Consider the following 27,920-nt stretch of genomic DNA (forward strand, 5'->3'; position numbering starts at 1 on the left):
TTTTTCCAGGTTCCAAGTTCTCTTGAAACCACCATTATAGCAATCTGATGCCGACGGCACAGTATATTACGTTGCACGCAACCATTGGTTGTTGAATGCAACGTCTGAGCAGGGGAACGCGACCGAAATTACGCTCAGCTTTATAGCCTGCGTTTACGCTAGCAGGTTTATACGATTGTGTTTAGTGGAAGCGCGGTGAGATGATCTACAGTGCGCGCGGGACTACACTTTGACCTACACACCAGTTGGCATCTGCAGCAAGAAGGACAATTTTGCATGTACACATAAAAATACTATTTATTACATCTGCAGAAAACATAACAATTGTCAAGTGAACGTTAAATAATTCTACCATCATGGAACTTGACGCGTCTATCATTCTCCCTGCGCTCTTCTTTACCATTCTTGCTGTTCTCTTGGCAGCCAAATTCATCCCCAAAAAACAAGAGGAGAAGAAGAAGAGGGTTAAAGTAGGCAACGGAGACGACATTCTTCCTTCCAGAGCATTGGCACCAGCAGTAGCAGTAGTGGAAGTACCAAAAGTGGAGATACCACCACCGGTGATAGTACCAAAAGTGGAGATACCACCACCGGTGATAGTACCAAAAGTGGAGATACCACCACCGGTGATAGTACCAAAAGTGGAGGTACCCCCACAAGTGGTAGAAGCTGAAGTTATAACCGAGCCAGTAACAGTTGCCCCAGTAGTTGAAGAGATCAATGTTGTAGACGAAGAGACAGTTAAAGAGCCTGAAATTATCTCCGAGGTTCAGGTAAGATATTCTGTTTAGCTTCATTGACCTGTTATGAATAGAACATCTGGCCATAGGTAATTATTTGAGTAATTGGTTTGAAGCCTTTCCTGCCTTCCCTGTAGCTCAGTTGGTAGAGCATGGTGTTTGCAACGCCAGGGTTGTGGGTTCGATTCCCACGGGGGGCCAGCACAGGAAAAATAAATGTATGAAATGTATGCATTCACTACTGTAAGTCGCTCTGGATAAGAGCGTCTGCTAAATGACTAAAATAAAAATGTAAGATGATGAAGTGACTCTTTGGCAACTCTCCAGAACTTCATGAACTGACCACAGCCTTTGTTGCATAGTACCTGGTCTGAAAACACTGCAATTGCTCTACATTTCAATTAAAAGTATTCAAAATCAATATCGTTATAAACCAAATTTTGTGTAAAGTTGTGCCATTTACACACTGCTTAAGCACGTCATTTGCAACATCAATGCATTTATCTTGCAGGCTATTTCACATCAAATACGAATTCCACCAAAAGCTGTTGTCTCTTTTGATAATCTAACATGAAATGTGTTTATTCAGTTAATACATCCTTACATTTCAAGCTGGATTTAAAATGAGCCCAGCTTGTATTGTCACAGAAGGGAAAATGACAATGAAAAACCATCTGTGTCTCCAAGGCTGTTAATACAATACTTGATTTATAATGCCCATTTAGCTAATGACTGTGTTATGTGCATTCCAGAGCTAATGCTCTAAAGCGCACAATAAGCAGAACTGAATGTACCTTGTCTCCCAAGGGCACTCAGCATTTTGACCCCCATACCTGCCCCCCGTGTATGCTATAGTGCAACTGACCTTTTCCATCACACAGAATGTGCCCACTGCTGCTGTCACCTGACACACACGTCACAGAGTATACATTGGAGACACCCTCTACGTTTGGTCCCAAACATACAGTATTTTCTATATTTAACTACCGTGAGGTCAAAAGTATTTGGACAGTGACACATGTTTTGTTGTTTTGGCTCTATACTCTAGCACTTTGGATTTTAAGTGATACAATGTAAATGAGGTTAAAATGCAGTCTGTCATCTTTCATTTGAGGGTATTTTAATCCATATGGGGTAAACCGTTTAGAAATTACAGCATGTTTTGTACATAGTCTCCCCATTTTAGGGAACCAAAAGTATCTGGACATTAAAGTAGTCAAAAATGTAGTATTTGCTTCCATATTCCTAGCACACAATAACCACATCAAACCCGTGACTCTACAAACTTGTTGGATGCATTTTCAGTTTGTTTTGGTTGTGTTTCAGATTATTTTGTGCCCAATAGAAATTAATGGTGAATTAATACTGAATGAATCATGAATAATGATGAATGAGAAAGTAACAGAGGCACAAAAATAATGCCCCAAGACATGCTAGCCTCTCACCATTACCAATAACAGGGGAGGTTAGCATTTTTTTTTGGGGGGGGGGGGGTATGATATTTATGTCTCTGTAACTTTCTCACTCATTATTATTCATGATTAGTTTATGATTATCAGTAATCATGGGAGCATCCACATTAATGTAGAAGTGTTCAGAAACATATTATATTCTTATTTACAATAAATATGACTCCAAAATGACACAATACATTATTTACCATTAGTTTCTATTTTACAGCTTCTTCTGTAATATTTATCTTTATGGTCCACTTTGTTAGACTGACTTTATCACTATGTTAGTGGCACGGTGCCATCTAAGTTGAGGTAGTTTGTGTGTACATTACCACCTGCCGTGCATTTTGCCGCGCTCACATGCTAGTCGGAACTCAGACATTTCGGACTTCTTAACTGGTTGAACGTGGCACGTGGATAACTACAACCAGTTAGCAAGTGGGACATTTCTGAGTTTCCTAATTAGGGCTAACACGTGAACGCAGCATTACTGTCTGAGCTTTACTATTAGGTTTATTTTTTACAGTTGCATTTAAAGTGCACATTTAAGAGTGCTCTCTCTCTCTCTCTCTCTCTCTCTCTCTCTCTCTCTCTCTCTCTCTCTCTCTCTCTCTCTCTTCCCTCAAGGTGAAACAATCAATCAATCCAATTTATTTATAAAGCCCTTTTTATATCAGCAGATGTCACAAAGTGCTTATACAGAAACCCAGCCCATACAGCCTTCTCTGTTATGAGAGACATAACTTCTCTCCGTTGCCTGCTGTATGGGACCCAGCCAAGTTGTGCTGCTGCAGCCCTGGGGCAGGGGGAGCTCACTGGCGAGTCGACATGCAGTACGAATGGCATGGCACCTCGTGTGGCTGGCTTTCTGAGGGGCTAGATTAGAATAACATGGTGTCTGTTTTATCTCTCCACTTTTATCACCATCAGCATTCACATCAATGATCTGGGGCTGGGCTCTCATTTACCACATTAGAAAACCACCATGCACTGCTCTGCTCTGCACACGTTTGAAGTCTAATATTATCTACAGTAACGTGTGTGTATGTTTTACCGGTTTCACATCATTGATCTGGCCTCTCATTTACCATGTTGGTAGCTAACCTGCACTACTCTACTCTGCACAAATGTAATACAATTGAAGTGGAGTAACATCTTGATAGATCCATAGGTGGTATGCAATACAATATGTACTGTAACTGCATAGTATGCATAACCGTTGTCAGCAGCAGTGCAAACTGCATATTTACATTCTAACTGGAGGTTAAAAATCTATAATCACTAAACCTTTGCTCTGCGACGAGGCTACATCTTGGAGCTGTGGAATTTGGGGCTCCTTCCTGTGCTGCTTGTTTTGCTGAAAGTGTTCCCTTATCATTACCCCACCCTCTCTCCTCTCCTCTCCTTCATTACCTCTGTCTGCTCGTGTTTGTCCTGTATGTCTGTGTGTGCTTAGCAGCAGAGGCATGCTCTGTGTCACGTCCATAGTCTTCCCTTCTGTTTGAACTTCACATTTCTGTTCCTTAATCTTCTCTCACTATCATTCTCCTGTGTTGTTTTGGGTGTGGGGGTCAGTGTAAGATGCTCATAAATGTGTGTTACTGTCCTGGACACACACCCTTCTCAAACCCTATAGACTAGTATAGACCCTACAGAGCAGCCACTATAGAGCAGCCACTGACAAATGTAAAGAGAAACATTAAGATCAGAAGCCAACCCACAGTCATTCTTCCATATCCTCACTATACTCCATCAACAGTATTGAACAGTACTTTCTCCATCAAATTTTCAATGACACATTCCCAAGACAGAGGGTAACAAACAAGAAAAGAGTATTGAATATTCAGCAGTCTTTTTTTGCTTGTTATGGGTCGGGTCTGCAAACCTTTTTAACTGTACCCTACACCTATAGTAGTCTGTGAATATGCCACATGCTATCGTGGCCCCGTCAAAACCAGAAAGGAAACAATCTCCACTAAAGCCCATTATTCCATACTCAAGCTGTAGCAGCGTTGTAACATTGTGTGAGTGTGTGTGTGTGTGTGTGTGCGCACGTGTTGTGGAGGAGCACACGGTATAACATACATACATGTACACATGCACGTCAGCCTATAGTGACCAATCAGGGGCCATGACTTATTAACTCCCAGTATCCAGGCCTTGTCAAGTCAATGTCTGCATTGTGTTCTGAGATTAAGACTGCCCCCTTCTCTCCTCAATGCTGCCCACTTAACTATCTGGTGATATATGCACTCTATAGATGTGCGTATGTGTCAGGGTTGGCCTTAAGGTAGTGTAACCAATGTGAAATGGCTAGCTAGTTAGCGGGGTGCACGCTAATAGTGTTTCAATCGGTGACATCACTCGCTCTGAGACCTTGAAATAGTTGTTCCCCTTGCCCTGCAAGGGCTGCGGCTTTTGTGGCGCAATGGGTAACGATGCTTCGTGGGAGTCAGTTGTTGATGTGTGCAGAGGGTCCCTGGTTCGAGCCCAGGTAGGGGCGAGGAGAGGGATGGAAGCTATACTGTTACAGTAGCAAAGATACTGTCGTATGCTTCTGGCTGAGATTGATGTAAAACAGCATTCTTGTTTTACATGTTCCAATGGCTGCGACACTCCACACCCTGCCCCCATACCCATCCTTTCTTGTTGTACCGTCAGAAAGAGTTAAGCTAGCGTTCTATGCCTCAGGCTTGAATGTAACCATGTTAATCAAGTGTTGTATTTGCTCACCTCTTTTAGCGATACATCTTCCATGAATTACTGTATCAGGGAGGAACAACACAAATGTTGATTGTGTCTTTTCACAAGTGTGACTTTTTTGCTTTATTTATATATGTAAAACACTCAAGAAATTGTTTGCACCTCTCTGCACCTTCCATTCTAACCTCTTCCATCGTGTTGAAACACACTATACATGGGAATGTGTCTGGGCCTGCTAGCTAACTCACTGCTCACGCTGAGGAGGCAAAGATACACACAGGCAACAGCTGGAGCCAGCTGTTCTTTTGTCAGATGCAACATGGAGGACACTGTTATCCGGAAGTAGTTTGCTGCCTGTCGAAGGCTGTTAACGTGTTTTTATACAGGCAAAACATTCTTAGTATATAAGGGCCAATGTATGGTACCCTTTGAGTGCTCATTGGGTAAATCCAATGTTTGTCAGTTGTCCCATGAGGGTAGTTCATAAGTAAATCTGAGTTATCTTAAGACAGTACACAGTGGGAGTTATGTGTATAGTACACAGACTACAAGAGGAGACTAGGGAGTGTTTCTCAGAACAGTCCTCAGCTCTCTGCTCTCTTGTGTGTTCGTCAGACTCCTAACAGTAGCCTGTGATGGAATCTGCAGGGCTGCTTACTCATTGGTCAAGCTCTCCGCTGACCTACCTCTCTTGGTATTTCCCCTCGTTTCTCTGCCTACCTACCTCTGCATGCACGCTGGAGCTACAGTCTGCTCTGGTCCCTGTTGTCCTTCCCTTTCCCAGCTGGACTTCAGACCCAGATCCAGGCAGGCACCCATCCCCATGAGAAGACAATGCCATGGCTTCACATCACATTACAACCACTAATTCCCCTCTGTAACACGGGCATTGGCCCATGACAAGAAGTTGGCAGTTGGCACTGACACTGTAGTGGGCACTGACTCCCTCTCTCCCCAGCTTGACTCACCATAGAGCTGAAACTCTGGTGTCTTTTCTGGCCATGTTGGGCCCTGCGCTGTGCACTAGACAAGTCAACACAGAGGAATGGAGGAGGTCTGCCCAGTGCCGGAGTGAGAGGGGGAGAGAGGAAGCATGAGGGAGTAATTTCCATTCTTAAAAGGTTAGCCAATCCCCCAGTGAAAAGCTAAGAAACAGCAGCTCTTTGTAAGTTCATTGGCCAGGCCTGCACAGGCCTCTTGGCAGGTAGTTCCTCTTAAAAGCTACCGTCAACTGCAGTGCTGTATACTGTATGTCTAAACAGTACAGTACATGCTTTCTATACAGTGTTGGTATGTATGGAGGAAGTCATGGTGGGTTGAGCTGTTTCCTATAGAAGTGTTGCTGCTCTGGATCTGTGTATTGTTCTGCCAAAACAACAGATAAACTGTATCATGTGATTCACTCTTTTGATTGCCGTCATGTGGCCTGAATCATTGAGGATGTTCTTACTTAATAAAAGTCAGCTGTTTCGGATAACATAACAAGGGCAAAACTATTGTATAATTTTAGTAATAATCAAACATATTCCAAGTCAATCATTATTCGTGAGAATCAACATTTGGACTCAATTCAGAGCCAATGACATGCTGAAATGAAACCTCACCCCTGGTCTCCAGTCCAGTGGTGATGTCATCGATGGCACAATGGTGTAGGATCTCATTCCTGCAGGCCTCCACAGCACACTGTGACCATTGACTGCCAGGACACAAAGCTGTGTGTGTTTGTGCCTGTTAACAACACCTCTATTAGCAACACCCTATGGCTAGCTCTGCACTTGAGAGTTCTGAACACTAATTGGCTTCATGCTACCCCACCGAATGTTCCTCGCTGTATAGCTCCACACACTGTCGAGGTATGTCTGTCGTTGTTTCATTCATTGGTAATATCAGCCACCGATAAGGCAGTGGCTTTGGGGGAACAATGTGTCTGTGTGTACGCAGAGACACAGAGCAGGGGTGGGAGGTTGCTGAGACAACAGGACACTATTCCACCCCAGATGCCTTGGCCCATTGCCCTGAGCCTCTTTTCAGGGGATTGTCTGATGGACTGCAACAACATGACACAAACAGCCTGGTACCCCCTGGTCATATCAATGGAGGAAGAGAAGAGAACTGGCATGGACAATGTAAAGGAGCGGGTACAATACACCCAAGGGGCTTCAGCTGAATTCTCAGCTGCTGCAGTCTTGATGTGGACAGTAAATACACAAAGTTCATCCCGCTACATCAGAGGTGTAGTATCAACACCACCCTTGCCCACCACCCACTCAAGGGGCGCGGTAGCACTATAAGTTCCCTGGGGCAGCTAGAATTTCACTTGGCGGGCCAAGGGCCCTACCCCAACAACTCTTAAGAGGTTCTCCAGTGAGACCAATGCAGTTTATCACTCTTCTGTTTATTATTGCTATGAAGGTAGCCACGTTATTCAGTATCCAATTGCAGAGAGGTATCATTCTCTTCTGCCTCCTATGCACGGACCACTGTCAATGTTGCAGATGCCAGGTATCAGGTGTACACAGCTATGCAGCTGTCTATTTACCACCACAAACCGATGCTGGCAGTAAGACCACACTCACCGAGCTGTATAGGGCCATAAACAAACAAGAAAATGCACATCCAGAGGTCGGCGTTTCTCGTGGCCGGTGATTTTAATGTAGGGAAACTGAAATCCATTTAATTTTTATTTTTTTGCATGTCACCTGTGCAACTAGAGGCGGCAAACCTCTTGATCAGAAACACATACAAGGCCCTCCCTCACCCTCCCTTTGGCAAATCAGATCATGACTCTATCCTCCTGCTTAGAAACAAAAACTAAAATAGCAAGTACTAGTGACGCGCTCAATACGAAGGTGGTCCGATGAAGCAGATGCTAAGCTACAGGACTGTTTTGCTAGCACATACTGGAATATATTCCAGGATTCATCCGATGGCATTGAGAAGTTTACAACATGAGTCACTGGCTTCATAATAAGTGCATCGACGGCTTCGTCCCCACAGTGATCGTATGTGCATACCCCAAACAGAAGCCATGGATTACAGGCAACATCCGCACTGAGCTAAGGGTAGAGCTGCCGCTTTCAAGGAGCGGAACACTAATCTGGACACATAGGAAATCCCGCTACGACCTCCGATGAGCCATCAAACAGGCAAAGCATCAATACAGGACTAAGATCAAATACTACTACGCCGACTCTGACGCTCAATGGATGTGGCAGGGCTTGCCAACTATTACAGATTACAAAGGGAAACTCAGCTGTGAGCTGCCCAGCGACGCAAGCCTACCAGACAAGCTTAAATGCCTTCTATTCTCACTTCGAGGAAAGCAACACTGAACCATGCATGAGAGCATCAGCTGTACCGGACAACTGTGTGATCTCGCTCTCCGTAGACGATGTAAGACCATTAAACAGGATAACATTTACAAGGCCGATGGGCCAGACGAAATACCAGAACGAGTACTCAGAGCATGCGCCTCAGGAGGCTGAAAAGATTTGACATGGACCCTCGGATCCTCAAAAAGTTCTACAACTGCACCATTGAGAGCATCTTGACTGGCTGCATCACCGCTTGGTACGAAAACTGCAAGGTGGTGAGTATGGCCCAGTACATCACTGGGGCCAAGCTCCCCGCCATCCAGGACCTCTATACCAGGTGGTGTCAGAGGAAGGCCCATAAAATTGTCAAAGACTCCAGTCACCCAAGCCATAGACTGTTCTGTCTGCTACCACACAGCAAGCGGTACCAGTTCACCAAGTCTGGAAGAAAAGGGACCCTGAAGAGCTTATACCTCTAAGCCATAAGACTGCTAAACAAGACTGCTGAATAGCTAATCAAATGCACTGGCTCTATGCACGCACTGGACTCCACCCATACACACACACACTGACACCGCACACACACATACACACTACATACGCCCACCCAAACATAACACGTGCACACATGCATACTGAGGCCACACACACACACACACACACACACACACACACACACACACACACACACACACACACACACACACACACACACACACACTTTCACACTTACCACATACACTGCTGCTACTGTCTATCTACCCTGTTGCTTAGTCACTGAACCTCTATCTATATGAACATAGCTGCCTCAATTACCTCATACCTCTGCACATCGACTCGGTACTGGTACTCCCTGTATATAGCCATGTTATTGTTACTCATTATTGTTATCAACTGTGTATTTTATTCCTTGTGTCACCATTTCTAAGTAAGATTTTCACTGTTAGTCTACACCTGTTGTTTGCGAAGCATGTGACAAATACAATTTGATTTGATGTGCTCATGCTGTGAGGTCATGGCCCATAAACGCTAAGAAGAAAAGGTTCTACCTGGAACCAAAAAGGGTTCTCCTATGGGGACAGCCGAAGAACCCTTTTGGAACCCTTTTTTCTAAGAGTGTACTGACCCAAAATGGCTGAGTGCATGTCAGTGGATGCCACATTTACAGCATGAGGTCAGAGGTCAATGTCACTATATGAGCTGAGTGAGGGGTTAATTGGACAAGCAGTTGTAACAGGGCTCTAAATCCTCTACAAGCCATCCTACAGCTCTTGGACTACGTTTGGTTTCTGGGTGGTACAGACACCGTTAGAAAAATGAAAGTTACTTGAGGAGCCTAAGAGATGATGACTGATGCAGAATGGAATAATGACCTCATACACTTCTACTAGAGAGAGCTCTCTGACCAAATTAGGAGATGTAAAAATGTAGTATTGGTGAGGATGTTGAATCTTAGACTTACAAAATGTGAGCAATGCATCATCTCATTCTAAAGCAGTGGTATTCAAGGTCAGGGGAACTACAGTGGGGTTTTTGTGGAAATGTATTTATTGGTTTATTTTCATTTTGATAAGAGATCAAAATGCAATGAATGGAAGTTTATTTGTTGATATAAAATCTACATTTAATGATTTTAAGATTGTGTCATTAGATTTGTGGTAAGGTGGGGTCGCGAGAAATTCTGGGCCAAAAAATGTGGTCCCCGCTGAAAAGGTTTGAATACCATTGCTCTAAAGGGATTCTATAGACCTACATTCAGCCCTATTATGACCCTGAATAAGATAGCTTTTGTGAATGTGTGAGTTGGGTCCTATGCATGGAGTATTTTGGTGTTTAATAGCTGAGGAATTCAGTGGCAGAGGGGAAGAGGCTGTTGGTGGGTAGGTCTGCTAAATGGATTCCATTCCAGTGGTTGGGTGTGAGTAGTCTAAAGAGGGCTGCTCAGGGGTTAGGCTATGAGACACAGTTGGGCCTGGTAGAATCCATGCCCCTGGCCTGCTCTGTCTACTACCATTTGTTACTGTGGTGGGTTAGTCAACATGTCCATCGTCATAAAGTCTGCTCCAAGAGGAGGGGTAGGGTTGTGACACAGGTGGCCATGAGCTTCCTCTGCTAAATTTAATATACACTTTATAGTCATGTGGCCAATTTATATAGACACAAATATGAACAGCCACAGGCAGAAATGTCAACAAAACATTTAATATTTTGATTAAATCACCTTCAGCTTCTTTCCTTCACTTTGGTCTCCTACATTTGGAGAATTTAAAACTACTTTAGAGCTGGACTTTACTGTAAATGAGCACCCTACTTATACTCTTATTTCTAGGCTTTAGCCATTGTTACTCTGATCAGAGATGACAGGAGGCCTCAAGCCCTGAGCACACTGTGTCCCCATATGTGACCTCGCTGTCTCTCTGTGTCCTCACTGTGAGATTAGTTCTCCCAAGTATCAGACACCAAAAGCATTAAAATATATTTTTGGTGCATTGTGTGCATGTGTATGTGTGTGCGTTCCTGCAAATCCAGTTCTGTCAGGGCTAGGGAAAGTTCTGGAGAGGGAGGGAAGGAGATGGATTGAAGGGGGGTTTATTTGTGCCTGTGTCATTGGCAGGCGGCATACAGAGAGGACACAGCCACTAAACAAGAACCTGAGAGAGAGCTGCAAATGACAGCTGTCACTCATAGAAGAACCATTACAATGTGTCATGAGGTTATCATGTCCACAGGGCTCAGCAGTTGAGTCAGCAATTTGTAGAGGTTTGCACAAAATATGCAGGTTTTACATTTCAGCATGTGAAGGATGATATTCTGGGTTATGTCCCTCCAGCACCAATTTCAGAGCAGAAAAAAGCGTTTCTACTTTTTTTTTTATATACTTTGTTTTTATTGTAGGAACACAAAGAAAGTACAAAGAAAGTACAAATAAAAGAACAACAAAAAAGATCTGGCAGTTATAGTGCACGTCATACCTTCATCATATTAGTTACATTGACATCTTTGAATTAGACCTTTTCCAAGTACGAAACCCATTCTTCCCAGTATTCCTGACCTCTCTCCTCTTGTGTTCTTAAAGCAAAGGTCATACACTCCATGTGGTGTATTTCTTTTACAATGTCTATCCATTGTGTCACTGTGGGAGGGTCTTTTTGTAGCCATTTCCTAGTGACAGCCTTTTTACTGGCTGCCAGTAGGACCTTCAAGAGGTACTTTTCTCTATTGTGTAAGTTATCAGGTATTTCACCCAAGTACAAAGGAATTAATGTTTGTTCTATGTCAAATCCCATTATTTTTCCAATGTTAGATCTTATTTCTCCCCAGTAGGTTTAGATTGCGGGGCAAGTCCAAAAGATATGAGAGTGATCCACCCTCGATAGGCTGCAATCTCCAACAAGGATGTAGGGAGCCAGTCTGTTTTGATTTCAGTTTAGGTGTTATGAAGAAACGTACAACATTCTTCCAACAGAATTCTCTCCATGACCTTGAGCTGGTGGAGCTTTGTTGAGACTCTAATATGTTCAACCATGTTTCATCAGTTATTTCAATGTTAAGTTCCTCCTCTCATTTCTTTTTAATATAGTTTGTAGAATGTTTCTTTGAGGATTGAATACCCAAGTAGAGATGTGACCGTTTTTTTTGTTACTCCCCAAGTTGTATGCATTAGTGAATACTTGGATTAATTTTGGAGGTGCTCGAGTGTCAGTCACTTTTATCTTCCTTCAGAAATAGTGTCGAACTTGTAGGTATCTGTAAAAATCTTGTTTATCCAAGCCATGTTTTTTACTTAGGTCCTGGAAGTTATCTAGGTCCCCATTCCTTATAATTGTACTGAATGATGTGATGCCTTTCTGCGTCCATTGTTTAAATCTGCTGTCCTGAGTTGCAGGGATGAAGCTGGGGTCGTATGCTGGCCAACTCAGCAGTTTGATCTCTCTGTCTAATTTATTTTGCTTAACTACCCTAAACCATGTCTCCAGAGAGAAATGAATCCACTGATTTTGTCTACTGTATATTTCTATTACCATGTCCGTATTTCCCAAAACTGACTGTATGGGTGTCTCTGTTAAAGTAGTCCCAATGTCTTTCCATTTGGATTCGTATTCTGAATTGCACCAACACACCAGAGGTCTCAATTGGGCTGACACATAATAATCTTTTAGGTATGATAAGGCCATACCCCCACAGTTGTTTGGTAATTGTAATGTTGTATATCTAATTCTTGGTCTCTTACTGTTCCAGATAAACCTTGATATCCGTTTATCCCATTCTCTAAACTATTTAGGTGGGATTTCTATGGGCTGTGATTGGAATAAATACAGTAACCTCGGCAGGATGTTCATTTTGATTGTTTCAATTCTACTACTAAGATCTAAGGGAAGTGAATTCCACCTGTCTAGGTCATCATTTATATTCTTGTTGATGTGATCGTAATTCATGCTATAAAATTTGGGTGTATCTTTTGGTAGATACAGTGGGGGGAAAAAGTATTTGATCCCCTGCTGATTTTGTACGTTTGCCCATTGATAAAGAAAGGATCAGTCTATAGTTTTAATGGTAGGTTTATTTGAACAGTGAGAGACAGAATAACAACAAAAATATCCAGAAAAACGCATGTCAAAAATGTTATAAATTGATTTGCATTTTAATGAGGGAAATAAGTATTTGACCCCCTCTCAGAAAGATTTCTGGCTCCCAGGTGTCTTTTATACAGGTAACGAGCTGAGATTAGGAGCACACTCTTAAATGGAGTGCTCCTAACCGCAGCTTGTTACCTGTAAAAAAGACACCTGTCCACAGAAGCAATCAATCAGATTCCAAACTCTCCACCATGGCCAAGACTAAAGAGCTCTCCAAGGATGTCAGGGACCAGATTGTAGACCTATACAAGGCTGTAATGGGCTTCAAGACCATCACCAAGCAGCTTGGTGAGAAGTTGACAACATTTGGTGTGATTATTCGCAAATGGAAGAAACACAAAAGAACTGTCAATATCCCTCGGCCTGGGGCTCCATGCAAGATCTCACCTCGTGGGGTTGCAATGATCATGAGAACGGTGAGGAATCAGCACAGAACTACATGGGAGGATCTTGTCAATGATCTCAAGGCAGCTGGGACCATAGTCACCAAGAAAACAATTGGTAACACACTACGCCGTGAAGGACTGAAATCCTGCAGCGCCCGCAAGGTCCACCTGCTCAAGAATACATATACATGCCCGTCTGAAGTTTGCCAATGAACATCTGAATGATTCAGAGGACAACTGGGTGAAAGTGTTGTGGTCAGATGAGACCAAAATGGAGCTCTTTGGCATCAACTCAACTCGCCGTGTTTGGAGGAGGAATGCTGCCTATGACCCCAAGAACACCATCTCCACCGTCAAACATGGAGGTGGATACATTATGCTTTGGGGGTGTTTTTCCTGCTAAGGGGACAGGACAACTTCACCGCATCAAAGGGACGATGGACGGGGCCATATACCATCAAATCTTGGGTGAGAACATCCTTCCCTCAGCCAGGGCATTGAAAATGGGTCGTGGATGGGTATTCCAGCATGACAATGACCCAAAACACACGGCCAAGGCAACAAAGGAGTGGCTCAAGAAGAAGCACATTAAGGTCCTGGAGTGGCCTAGCCAGTCCCCAGACCTTAATCCCATAGAAAATCTGTGGAGGGAGCTGAAGGTTCGAGTTGCCAAACGTCAGCCTCAAAACCTTAATGACTTGGAGAAGATCTGCAAAGAGGAGTGGGACAAAATCCCTCCTGAGATGTGTGCAAACCTGGTGGCCAACTACAAGAAACGTCTGACCTCTGTGATTGCCAACAAGGGTTTTGCCACCAAGTATTAAGTCATGTTTTGCAGAGGGGTCAAATACTTATTTCCCTCATTAAAATGCAAATAATTTTATAAAATTTGACATGCGTTTTCTGGATTTTTTTGTTGTTATTCTGTCTCTCACTGTTCAAATAAACCTACCATTAAAATTATAGACTGATAATTTCTTTGTAAGTGGGCAAACGTACAAAATCAGCAGGGGATCAAATACTTTTTTCCCCCACTGTATACTCCAAGATATTTAATGGATGAAGAAGTCCAGTGGAAGTTATACCTACTCTTCAGCTCTTCCTGTGGGGTATAATTATATACTAGGGCTTGGGTCTTGTGTACGTTAAGCACATACCCTGAATATGTTCCAAATGTTTGTAAAACATGCATCAATCTAGGTACACTTGAGCCTGGGTCTTTAAGGAATAACAGAACGTCATCAGCATACATGCATATCTTATGTTCACTGCCTCTTATTGTTATTCCCTCAAAGGTTGGGTCCTGTCTTATTGCCTGTGCTAATGGTTCGAGGTACAAGGAGAAGAGCGTGGGTGAAATATTACAGCCTTGTCTTGCCTCTCGCTCTAATTTTGTCGTTCGTGACAAATCTCCATTTATCTTTATTCTAGCGGTCGGACATGAATACAGTGTTTTGATGCACTGTATCACTTCTTTTTTGAAACCAAATCTTTCCATAACTTGGAATAGGTAATCCCATCCCACTGAATCAAATGCTTTTTCTGCATCTAGACTGATTAATATTGCACTTGTCTTATTCTGAGTAATGTGGTCCATGACATGTAGTGTTCTTCTATTGTCCTGTGTCTGCCTATTTTGTATGAAACCAGTTTGATCTCCGTCAATCAATTCTGGGATTATGTTCTCCATTCTTTTGGCTATTATTGATGCATATAGTTTATAATCCGTGTTAAGAATTGCGATAGCTCTATATGAACTGCATTCCTTCTTAGCTTTACCCTCTTTTGGGATTACAGATATGATGGCCTCTCTCCATGACGGTGGGAGACCCCCCTCCCGCAGAGTCCAGTTAAAACAGGCCTTAAGTAGAGGTGTTAGTTGTTCTCTGAAGGTCTTGAACCATTCTGAAGGGAAGCCATCAGTGCCTGGAGACTTGTTTACTTTTAGTTGAGATATTGCTTAATTAATTTCTTCGGTGGATATTTCTGAAGTTAGTCTATCATTTTGCTCTGTCCCAGTTGAGGGGAGATCAAGTGAGTTAAAAAAATGCTCTATTGTCTGTGCATCTGCCTTCTCTGGTTGCTTGTACTGATTTGTGTAATATGATTCAAATGCATTCTCTATTTCATCTAATTTGCATGTGATCTTCTTTGTTTTGGGGTCTTTTATTATGAAAATGGTATTCTGTGCTTGTTGTTTCCTCAGTCTCCAGGCTAGTAATTTGGTTGCCTTTGAGCCTGCTTCATAATATCGTTGTTTCAGGAACCTGAGCTTTTTCTCTACTTCTTCTCTATAAATCTAGTCAATTTCCTGTTTTACCTTTTGAATCTCTCGTAATATAAGAGGGTCTTTGTATTGACTATGAGTTCGTTCTAAGTTTCTTAGTGTTTCCTGTAATTTCTGCAGTTTGTGTTTTAATATTTTTCTTACCTTTTCTACTTTTTATAGAATGTGGGATGCGATACTGTTTAAGTATATGGATATATTTCCCCACCATAGACCTACTCCTTATAGACTGGGGCAATTTGGATACAATGGGGGTGTCCTATTGCTGTCTTTAGTGACAATTTGACAGACACTCCCTCTGTATTTTTGCATGAGTTCTGTTCAGTGGTTCTATTCTTGGCAGTTTCCCAAAGTCAGTACTGGTTGAGCTGATGAGTTCTCATATACAATCACTGGGCTCAGTCATCTCTGTCTTATATTCCCCAGGAGGCTATGCATGACAAACAACACTCATCAGTTCTTATTGTTATTACCGTGAGCAGTTGGTTTCACTAATGTAATTGTCTCAGGTACTATAGAAACAAGTCTAGCCTAAAGCTCTGCTATATTTAGAACCTAGGACTGCGAGGTTGGGAATACAACACAATTCCCTATTAACCTCCATTAGCCGCTACACTGACCATTGAAGGCCATTGGAAAACAAAGTCATGTTCGTGGTCAGATTTGTTTTGCTCAATATTAATCACAATTCCATTGTTTTAAACAGCATTTCAGGTGTACAGTAAATTATATCTGTTATACACTTTGTCCTTGCAGGCTGTGCCAGAGCCCGTGCCAGAGCCCGTGGTTGAGCCAGAACCCGTGCCTGAGCCCATCCCTGAACCAGAGCCCACCCCAGTCGTTGTTGAGGAGCCCATCCTTGAGCTCATCGCCGAACCTGAACCTGTATCTGTGGTGAAGGAGGTCCCAGTCAGAGAGCCCACCCCTGAGCCAGCGAGGGAACCCAACCCCAAGCCAGCGAGGGAACCCATCCCTGAGCCCATCTTCGTGCCAGAGCCAGAGGACCTTGAGAGCATCGGTAGTATGTTTTAATAGTTTTTTGGTGTTCGCTAATTGTCAGCTGTCAGTCGTCCGAAAGCAGATCAAGTTTGACTCCCTGAATGGATTGACTTTAGCAGTGACTAACTGCATCAAACCAACCTCAAAGGGCCCTAATGCATTAGCCAGCATTAACCGGATGCACATCACTGCATACCCAGCAAATCCTCATTTAAACTGGATCTGGAGTGGCTAGCAGATACACTGGCTTGAGTATACTCTGCGGGGGTAGATCCGTCACTGACACATCCCCTTACAGTCTTGAGACTTGCCCTCCTTTCACTGGAACTGAGTTGTGCATTCAAACCAGCCACCATTTTGTCTTTCAGTCAGGTCTTTTCTGATCCCTCGAGGCCCCAGGTCTCCATTGAGGCAGGTCTCATTGTCGCAGATTACAGTAAGTGTTTCCAGGTGAGAGGTCAGGCCTCCCTGGAATACTGTACAATACAACCACACAGCCACACAAACACAAGAGCTTTGTGCCTACATGGCCTTTTATACTGTCACATATATATCTGACTAGGTTTCGGTTGGACGCCTCCTTTTGTTATTTGTAGACTGCAAATTGACCGCAAAAAGCCCAAACGAATACTGTATCATATTTGACTAAAACATAATAACATAGTATACGATCACATAACTGTATATCTCTCTATTATGCGTGGCAATTCTTTGGAACAGATTTTCAAAATTAAAATAACCTGGAACTGATTTGCTGTTGTTTTTACATTTTTGTAAGTCCAACAATAAAAAATTAAATATACATTTTTTTATTTTTTTGCTCAAACTTGGGTGGCCAAATAAAATCACCTGTGGGCCAAATTCTGCCAGAGGGCCACCAGTTGGGGAACCTTGCCTTACAGTATATCCTCACTGAATAGCATACTGGCCACTGCTGCTGCTAGCGGGCAATCATCACTGTACGTGTGTGCAGGGCAGATAACTCGTTTCCAGGACAAAACATATAGTAAAGCTGTCTTTTTGCATGTTGAGATGGTAAAGGGGAAAAATGTGGACTTTAAGGCCAAATTTGATCTCATGTCTCCACCTCACCAACAGTTAAATGTTGATTGACAGTGAAACATGAGTTTCATTAAGTGACATGGATGGATGATTGCTGTAGGGGAGTTTGGTTTTTAGAACAAACTGGTTAGCAAGGAATGTACATTGAGTATACCAAACATTAGGAACACCTTCCTAATATTGAGTTTCACCCCAGCCCTTTTGTTTTCAGAACAGCCTCAATTTGTCAGTGCATTGACTCTACAAGGTGCCGAAAGCTTTCCACAGAGATGCTGGTCCATGTTGACTCCAATGCTTCCAACAGTTGTGTCCAGTTGGCTGGATGTCCTTTGGGTGGTGGACCATTCTTGATACACACAGGAAACTGTTGAGCGTGAAAAACCCAGCAGTGTTGCAGTGCTTGACACACCCAAACCGGTGTGCTTTGCAACTACTACCATACCCTGTTCAAAGGCACTTAAATATTTTGTTTTGCCCATTCGACCTCTGAATTTCACACATACACAATCCATGTCTCAATTGTCTCAAGGCTTAAAAATCCTTCTTTAAACTGTCTCCTCCCCTTCACCTACGCTGATTGAAGTGGATTTAAGAAGTGACATCAATAAGGGATCATACCTTGCATCTGGATTCACTTGGTCAGTCTGAAATGGAAAGAGCAGGCATTCTTAATGTTTTGTATACTCAGTGTATTTATTGCGTCATTTGAAGTTGACAGTTACCTAAGGACAGAAAATGAACATTAGTTCACCGTAATGCAGTTCCATGGAGCTGTAACTATGTGAGGTCTTAACTCTTGTCATCCTATGATCATGTTTAAGATCTCTATGTACCCTTTCAGGTGTTACATGAAACACCACATTACATCTAATTATTGAGCTTGTATCTTCTCGGTAGAATGGACTCCTTGAAAAACTGATCAGTGTCTCTTTCACTATCAGACCTGTCTATAGGATATGGCCTGGTTTGTACCACTGTCTGTATCAGTAAAGTGTATTCCTCTAAATGAGAGACAAACTGCCTCACTAAGACACGGGACTGTTGGGGTCTGGTTCCACCAATAGCACAGGGTTGTAATGTCAGTCTGTGTACTGTAAATTGAATCAGTGACGTTGGCACACATAAAAGTGAATCAGCCATCTGACTCTGAATTTAATTACAGCCAAATGGTCACTCTTGGCTCCGTTTTGACTGCACACTACTACTGTGTGTCCTTCCTGTAATCCTGATATACTGTAGCAACAACAGGACTGTAACTAACAGCCACAGAGGTCCCAGAGGTCTTAGAAATCCTCCAAACATTTATCTCTGTGTGTGTGTGTGTATGCGTGCGTTCGTTTGTGTGAACATGCACGTGTGTGTACTGTATGTATGAATGATGTGTAAGTGTGTTGACCATGGTCCCTCCTGTTTTCTTTGACGTGGCATCAGCTGAGGAGGTGCACTTTACCCCAGGAATGAAGATTAGCAAGTTGGAGAAGCTGATGACCAAGGAGGAGATGGAGGAGGAGCAGAGGTGAGTGCCCCCCTCTCTCTCCCTACTGCCCCCCTTCTCCTGGCATGACTAGTTTAACCTATCCTCCTACTGCACGCCAATGCAACCACCTTCTCCCCCTCTTCCTCCCTCCCCTATCCTGTCCTTGTGTGTTGACCTGGCATTTAGGTGCTATGACAACATCTCCTCTGCAGATAGGAGGGGGTTGGTCACAGAGTGGACAGTTAAACCAATAACCCACCAAAGCAGTGAGGGACGTTCCAGACTTTGTACCTGTAGCTACTAACTCCCTCAAAAGAAATGTAGACTTGAGACATCCCACTGGTCACAGACGTCAATTCAACGTCTATTCCACATTGGTTCAACGTCATTTCATTGAAATAACGTGGAAACAACGTTGATTCAACCAGTGTGTGCGGTGGGATGTTCTGTATCTTTATAGGTCACCAGATTGTAAAATAAGATTAGTGAACTTCAATGAAGAAAATTGAAGGGCACTTAAGGAAGGAGACAAAAACAACAACAAATACTGCTTGTTTTGAAGCCTAAAGGTTACTCTTAGTTTGTAATGCTAAACATCTTCCTACAGACTGTGGTGAGCTTGTGGTGGGAGGCCGGCATATGGAGCGAACAGCCTCTCTCTCTTTCTCTCTCTCACATCCTAGGGCTTGAACTTGCATAAGCAGAGGGAGGGAGGCGTTATGTGATGTAACACCTCAAGATGCCTCCTATCTTTTGGTTTAGCCAGTCCTGTTCTCTGCTAGTGGAGCAGTGCAGTGAGCCTGGGGCCCAATGCTTGCTGGGGGTTGGAATGACTTAGTGAGTGAGCGTGCAGGGAGCGGATGTGGACTCTGTTTAGGGGTGTGACAAAAAGGCAATAGCATGGATTAATAGCAACACTTACCGTTTTGGGGGGGGGGGGGGGAGAGTGGATGTCTTAAACGCCATGTGATTGGTGGCTTGTGCCTTCTAACACAGGAATTGAATCAAGGTCTTAAAATATCTGCCAAGCTTTGCTCTGTTGGTTTGTTATGTTCCCATGGAGTTGCGAGCTGCGATAGGAGGAAGGGAGGAAAGGCATGTGGGCTCTGAGTTTCAGGAATGTTTTTCTTTGTCTTTTTTGGGGAATATGCTTCCACTGTTGTTTGAAGCCTGAGCATTGACTCATGGTTTTAAATGACCAACGATGTATTAATACATCTTTATACGATTAACTATAGTCCCATTCCAGCCCCAAACCCAGCTATATGTTACTACATCCCTGTGCCTTGTACCCTGTGCCTTTCACTTATGTGTTTACACACGAGCACAGGATGTACTTGCTCACCACACCAACCGTTGGGCCTGAATTAAACTCAACCACAATTTTGGCCTAAACTTGATTTCATAAAGCTCAGTGCAATGTTTTCCTTTTGGCACTAGGTTTTGTGTGGAAAAGATGTAAGCATGTGAAAGCTATTTGCATTGCCATAAGTGCCAAAGTTGGGGACAAAGCTGTGGTTAAGTTGTCTGTTTCCAAGCTGTGGAATTGTGTAGAGTTCTGTGCTGCTGAACATAACAGCTTTCACCCTGCCTTTATCTTTTCAGGATAGAGCTCACACCTGAATTTACCTCTCTATAAGCAACATCAACAAGCACACTGTGAGTTAGGAAGGATTATGGGTAAGGTATCATTTCACTTTAACCCCCCCAGAGCCTCTTATCCACTCCCAAGTCTCAAAAATACCACCTCACCTCCCTCTCCTTGCTCCCCTCACCCACTACCCAGGGTATGACACACTGTGTGACTGGCACTCCATCACTGGTGAAGGGCAGAGCCATATACAGTACATATGTATAGTGCCTTTGGAAAGTATTCAGACCCCTTGACTTTTTCCACATTTTATTACGTTACAGCCTTATTCTAAAATGGATTAAATAAATAAAAATACAATCTACAGACAATACCCCATAATGACAAAGCGAAAAGTGTTTTTTATTTTGTTGCCAATATATAAAAAAACAAAATACCTTATTTACATGAGTATTCAGACCCTTTGCTATGAGACTTGAAATTGAGCTCAGGTGCATCCTGTTTCCATTGATCATCCTTGAGATGTTTCTGCAACTTGATGGGAGTCCACCTCTGGTAAATTCAATTGATTGGACATGATTTGCAAAAGCACACAGCTGTCTATATAAGGTCCCACAGTTGACAGTGCATGTCAGAGCAAAACCAATTCATGAGGTCGAAGGAATTGTCTGTAGAGCTCCGAGACAGGATTGTGTCAAGACACAGATCTGGGAAAGGGTACCAAAAAATGTCTGCAGCATTGAAGGTCCCCAAGAACACAAAGGCCTCTTGTCATTCTTAAATGGAAGAAGTTTGGAACCACCAAGACTCTTCCTAGAGCTGGCAGACCAGCCAAACTGAGCAATCGGGGGAGAAGGGCCTTGGTCAGGGAGGTGACCAAGAACCCGATGGTCACTCTGACAGAGCTCTAGAGTTCCTCTGTGGAAATGGGAGAAACTTCCAGAAGGACAACCATCTGTGCAGCACTTCACCAATCAGGCCTTGGTAGAGTGGCCAGACGGAAGCCACTCCTCAGTAAAAGGCACATGACAGCCCGCTTGGAGTTTGCCAAAAGGCACCTAAAGTCTCTCTGGTCTGATGAAACCAAGATTGAACTCTTTAGCCTGAATGCCAAGCGTCACTTCCGGAGGAAACCAGGCTCCATCTCCACAGTGAAGCATGGTGGTGGCAGCATCATGCTTTGGGGATGTTTTTCAGCGGCAGGGACTAGGAGACAAGTCAGGATCGAGGCAAAGATGAACAGAGCAAAGTACAGAGAGCTCCTTGATGAAAACCTGCTCCAGAGCACTCAGGACCTCAGACTGGGGCGAAGGTTCACCTTCCAATAGAACAACGATCCTAAGCACACAACCAAGACAATGCAGGAGTGGCTTCGGGACAAATCTCTGAATGTCCTTGAGTGGCCCAGTCAGAGCCCGGACTTGAACATGATCGAACATCTCTGGAGAGACCTATAAATAGCTGTGTAGCGACGCTGCCCATCTAACATGGCAGAGCTTGAGAGGATCTGCAGAGAAGAATGGGAGAAACTCCCCAAATACTGGTGTGTCAAACTTGTAGCATCATACCCAAGAACACTCTATGCTGTAATCGCTGCCAAAGGTGCTTCAACAAAGTACTGAGTAAAGGGTTTGAATACTTAGGTAAATGTCATATTTCAGTTTTGTATTTATTATAAATTTGCTAAAATTTCTAAAAACCAGTTTTTGCTTTGTCATTATGGGGTATCATGTGTAGATTGATGAGGGGAAAAAACGATTTAATATTTTTTAGAATAAGGCAGTAACGTAACAAAATTTGGAAAAAGTCAAGGGGTCTGAATACTTTTCGAAGGCATTGTATACATGACTCTGGTGAAAGCAGTGTGTATCGACGCATTCACCCATTTACTGATTACACTAGTATGACATCACCAACAGTGTACCTTGCCACCAGGCGATTGGGCTGTAGGCTATTGTTTTTTTGTTTTTGAACGGACCTGTTAGCCACTGATAGGCTTCCACTGATGTGGTAGAGCACACATCTGGGTCTGATAGGGCACATGCTGGCAGAGCTTGCTTTATCCTTTCTATTTTACACTTTCTGTTTGATCCCTGCCAACGACCACCACCACCACTACAGTGCATTCGGAAAGTATTCAGACCACTTCCCCTTTTCCACATTTTGTTACGTTATAGCCATTCTAAAATGTATTAAATAATGTATTTTCCTCATCAGTCTACACACAGTACCCCATAATGACAAATTGAAAACAGGTTTTTAGACATTTTAGCTAATTTATAAAAAATAAAAACAGAAATACCTTATTTACAATTTAATCAATTTTAGAATAAGGCTGTAACGTAACAAAATGTGGAAAAAAAGTCAACAGGTCTGAATACTTTCCAAATGCACTGTACATCACTTCCCGAACATCCCTCCACCATCCCCCCATCTACGTCCCCCTGTGTCTTCAGACAGTCTAATATCCTGGAGCTTCAGGTTCTCTAAGGATACAGTTAATAGTTATCATATGCTGTTGTCTCACGGCCATTGAAAACAAAGGGCCCTGCGATCATGGGAAATACTGCACTGGGGCACCAATGTGGGTCATCATCAGTGCTGCAGGGGAGACTCCCCCACCACCTTCTATTGAGATTACATCTGTGAGGAATCATTCACAAAGGCACGTTCTTTACCTCTTAATGCTGGTGCCAGAGGGGAATCCATTTGGAATTGGTTGGTTGTGCGTGACACCTGCTAAACAAATGCCTGAGAGAGAATCAGTTACTCACTTACTGCACACCCAAATGGCTGCCATGATAGTACTAAAGAGTTTCATAATTTAGTGGTTGGGTGGGACTTTTATCAGGACCACTCTGATTTTAGGAGCCACCTGCAAAATGAGAACTAATCTTATGCCAACAGCTGCGCTTGTACACACTCAGGGGGCCTTGCAGAGAGCAGTTTTAAAGTTGAATTATAGCTGAGCCCTGAACCTTAGACCTTTGCTGCTATACCATTGTGCCCTCTGCAGGCGATATTGAGGTAGTAAGACACTTAAATTGGGGATTTTTGTTACTGTGTCTGTGTGAGCTGAAATGCTTTCACTATAATTGCATTTTTATTCCAGATGGTGACAGCATTTGATCAGTGTAGCCTGAAAAGGCAAATCAGGCCACTATTTGCAAGCCATGTTTATTGTCTCTACTTGACAAATAAAGATCAACATTATTATTGCATTAACGCTGACTCACTGGAATATAGGTATCTTCCCAACAAATGTTTTGCTCATAAACTGTTTATGTTCAGCCTACCAGTGTCTGTAGGTCTATCTATAATGTGTATTACTGTATGCCTGTCCTATCTCCAATTACAACATTGTTACATCTAGGGGCAACCTAGACTCAGGGATAGACGTCACACAGTAAATGTAAATTCGGGACACTCTAATTAGTATGATAGCGTGTCCCGGATTTAATTTGTAGATGTCCACAATCCATTTTGTATGATATGTTACGAAATTGCTAAACTTATGATATGTTACGAATTGCAATTTGTTGTGGCTAAGGTTAGCTAGGTGGCTAATGTTAGCTAGTCTAAAGGTTAAGGTTAGGGTTAAAGTTAGGATTAGGAATTAGATTAAAGGGTTAAGGTTAGGAGAAGGATTAGCTAACATGCAAAGTAGTTAAAAAGTACTAAGTAGTTGCTAATTAGCTAAAATGCAAGAGTTGTCCGTGCTGAGATTTGAAAACGCAACCTTTGGGTGGCTAGACATTCGCGTTATACTCCCACCCATCCACCCCAGCCAACCACCCTACTTTCGTTTTTGCCTTAACTAACCTTTTACTTGAGTGGGCTAAATCAGGGTCACACAGACTGTTTATTGGTAGTCTTAAACAAAAATACTTTGACAGCAAAGTATTTTTTTTAAATGATTTAACCTTCATTTTACAAGGCAAGTCAGTTAAGAACAAATTCTTATTTACAATGATGGCCTACCGGAGAACAGTGGGCAGAACGACAGATATTTACCGTTTCGGCTCGGGGATTTGATCCAGCAACCTTTCGGTTACTGGCACAACGCTCTAACCACTAGGCTACCTGCCGCCCCAAAATATACACCTCACACACATTGTTATGGGCTTAAAAAAGAAGACTCCTGTACCATGTCAGATATAGAGTTGAAATGTATCAAGTTTTGAGTTTGCATCCCAATATTACACTTTAAATACATCATAGAAGACTGACATATATCAAAACCGTTCGACATAGAAACACCAGATTTTCAGTTTATTAATAATGGAATTCTGAAAAATATTAATAACATTCCACCCATGAGGCCACTATTCATTTGACTGCAGGAAATGGCTACAGCATTTGCAGACTGTATGTCAGTCTTTAATGATTATCACGTTACACTGTGCGACGTCACCAAATTAAAATCTTGATATCAACCTGGCCAGATTGTACGATTTGCTTCAGTTCTGTCGTTACATTCTGCAATTTGCCTGCCGCGGTGTATTTGATCTGCGCATGTGCCAGCACCAGCAGCGCAAGCCTCACTCAATGCTTATGCGTGAGGGAAGTGAGTTCTGAATAAATACAAGTAGGCATCTTAGAAATAGTTTTCACATACAAACTTTATATGTCCGAACGTTTCATTTGATTGGCGATTTTGTGCAATTATCGAAATCCCACCAGGTAGCCAAATTTCCGATGTGTCATATAAACAAGATTATTTACAGGGAAATCATTCTTCTTGCACAGCATGTAGGCTAAACGTTTAATTCAAACTATTATATTAATCTGACTATTCACAATAGTTTTATTGTTGTGTGCATACTCAGTGGCGGCCGTCTTCTTATTGGTCAGTCACCGGGATCAGCTCATAACACCAGCCACACTACACGATAAAGGACAAAAAATGTGGACACCGCTAGAACTTTGTCGGAGCCTACGATTGCACGTAGTGGTACTTAATCTGCACTTAATCGGCAGACCTAGACTCTGTCACACTGAACGAGCCAAGACGTCCGACAATCGTTTACGACCTAAGAATTTGTCCACAACGTGGAAATTTTGTCTGGGACGGCAAAGTCGTGCCATAAAACGACTAAAATTGTACAGTCTGCAAAGGCCGTACGAAACGTAACATATCATACCAAGTGGAGTGTCCCAGATATACATTTACTATGTTACGTCTAGTCTATGCTTGTTTCAATCGTTAATTGTTCAGCTGTCACATTCACATGCCTACTGCAGCTATTAGAATGCATATGATAATCTGGTCTCTTTGTTACATTGCACTAATTAGGACATACTAACCTTTGAAATGGCATGCATCTCACACATTGCCATCTAACCTGCCTGGGAACTCTGCGGCGCTCCGGGGTGAAGTTTCTCCCAGGTGCAGGTCTAGGATCAGCTTCCCCTCTCACAACCCTAATTAGTAAGGAACATGCAAAACTGACCCAAAATCAGCATCTAGGGGCAACTTCACCATATACCAGTTGGAGGTGGTGGGGGAGGGGGGATCTGTGGTGGGGGAGGGTATTCTATGGTGGTATTTTCCGGGTGTGTTTTGATCAACCTTTGGTTAGAGCACTGTCTGCTTTAGGTTTCTTGAAACCTACTTAACCCTGATGCATGCTGAAATAACAACCCTGACAATGGTGAGTGATCTCACTCTTTTCCAAATCACGAGTTTGATATCAGTCAAATTCCAATACTACAACTACTTAACATTTCTGACTCTTAAGCTAATAACAATAACTGGCTAATAATATCAATGAAATACCTATATTTGTCAATAGATAAAACTGTACCACATTGTACTGATATATTAGTACTCTATTTTTTTCAGTGCAGCTGAGTAGGCGATGAAGAAAAGGAATGAGTCTACACCCACACCTTTCTATTCTTAACTTTGTTTTGTGAAAAGTGATCACTGAAGAAGAACCTTTGAAACCTCTGCTGAGAAGAGCGATCTCTTCTGTTGATTGATTGTCTGGCAACTTTGCTGTTGATATGGAAAATATATGTTGCTTTTTGTCCTCTCCCCTTTTCTTTCCTTCTTTCTTACTTTTGAAGGATGTGAATTAAAGGCTATTGCTCAACTCTGCCTGTGAATAGCATGCTGCATTACACCAAACACACAAGTGCCTCTGTGAGTCTTTAGTCCCCGCCCCCTTCGCTTTCTATCTGCTGTCTTACTGGTGGCATCTATCCTTTTGATTAGAGCAGGAAATATTAATTCTGGATTCTGAGACTCTGATAGTCGCAAAGGAACGTTTGAAGATAATACATCCATGCTTATTACAAAGTATGATGTGTGGGGTGTGCAAATAAAGTCCCCGAAAGAAGTAAGGTCGGGAACCACTGTTTTAGAAGAAATGGATGACCAATGCAATACCAATACAGTAAGGAAGTGTTTAAATAGCTATTATGGGTGAAGGGGTAGGGAAGTATTGTGTTGTTTTTCATTGTTTTAAAATATGAAACTGTGATTTAAAGCCAAGACAAGTGATTTGCATGCAAAGGCCCCCTCTACCCAAGTCTTGGTCTGTGTGGCCACTGTCCATTGTGAGCCAGTCCCAGACACTTTAGGTAATGTAACAAATGCCAATCAGTAACATCCGAATACCCTAATGATGGCATTCTGAATGCTGAGAGAACCATATATCTCATTCCTGTCCTGACTCTGACGAACCCTGGGGCCTTTTGTCACTTTATAAGTATGTAACCAATGCACATTGACAATGAATGGGCTTCTTTTCATATGGGACTGGAGCTCGGTTGTTAGAATGGCTAAAGTGGAATATGTGTATGACAACCCGTAGTGATTTTTGTAGAGAGATTGAAATGTTTTGTTTAAACATGATGTTTTTGTAAACTCTTGACTATTAAAAGCCAGTTTGTCTAAAACCAATGCTTGTTTAAGCCTCTTACTCATTTCCACCCAGTAATCCACCCATTTTTCCATATCAGCACATCTAATTAAAAGCAGTAAATTTGTCTCATCATTGAGTTTTGCTCACCTACTTTGTAGCACATTTTGTAGTACATTTACATACAACACAATGCTAATCCGTATGTCATGTATCGCATCTTTCTATGTAAGCCAGATAAGGTCATACATGGATTGATGATGATATCATAACTTCAAATCTCTCTATGCATACGCAATAATAGCCGTTCTCATTGCACCACTCGACATATGATTTCTGGTAACTAGTAGGGCTTTGTATGTTTAAGACGTGCCTTAGTTGACGTGCCTTTGTCAGGTAGG

The 27,920-nt window shown here is 42.7% G+C and overlaps 1 protein-coding gene across 6 annotated transcripts; it reads left to right on the plus strand.

Moving 5' to 3' along the window:
* The first annotated feature begins 135 nt into the window (after nucleotides 1–135).
* LOC106601523 (uncharacterized) lies at nucleotides 136–27,560 on the plus strand. Of its 6 annotated transcripts, none has more exons than XM_014193765.3 (5): nucleotides 136–773; nucleotides 16,278–16,542; nucleotides 19,014–19,098; nucleotides 20,665–20,739; nucleotides 26,501–27,560. In XM_014193765.3, the coding sequence occupies exons 1-4, from the start codon at nucleotides 357–359 to the stop codon at nucleotides 20,696–20,698; spliced, it is 801 nt and encodes a 266-aa protein (XP_014049240.2). In that variant the 5' UTR covers nucleotides 136–356; the 3' UTR covers nucleotides 20,699–20,739; nucleotides 26,501–27,560. The 6 variants fall into 6 exon arrangements, with proteins under 6 accessions (XP_014049240.2, XP_014049242.2, XP_014049245.2 ...); XM_014193766.3 differs by having other exon boundaries at nucleotides 143–773; nucleotides 16,278–16,539; XM_014193767.3 differs by lacking the exon at nucleotides 20,665–20,739 and having other exon boundaries at nucleotides 139–773; nucleotides 26,496–27,560.
* Nucleotides 27,561–27,920: the final 360 nt, after the last annotated feature.

This window comes from Salmo salar, chromosome 06 (genome assembly GCF_965601325.2).
Source record: "Salmo salar chromosome 06, fSalSal1, whole genome shotgun sequence".
Classification (NCBI taxonomy): Eukaryota; Metazoa; Chordata; class Actinopteri; order Salmoniformes; family Salmonidae; genus Salmo; species Salmo salar.

Coding starts and splice junctions, on each gene's coding strand:
- LOC106601523 (XM_014193765.3), top strand. CDS start 357: ATGGAACTTGACGCGTCTATCATTCTCCCTGCGCTCTTCTTTACCATT. Junction 774..16,277: donor AAATTATCTCCGAGGTTCAG/GTAAGATATTCT, acceptor TTGTCCTTGCAG/GCTGTGCCAGAGCCCGTGCC. Junction 16,543..19,013: donor GGACCTTGAGAGCATCGGTA/GTATGTTTTAAT, acceptor ACGTGGCATCAG/CTGAGGAGGTGCACTTTACC.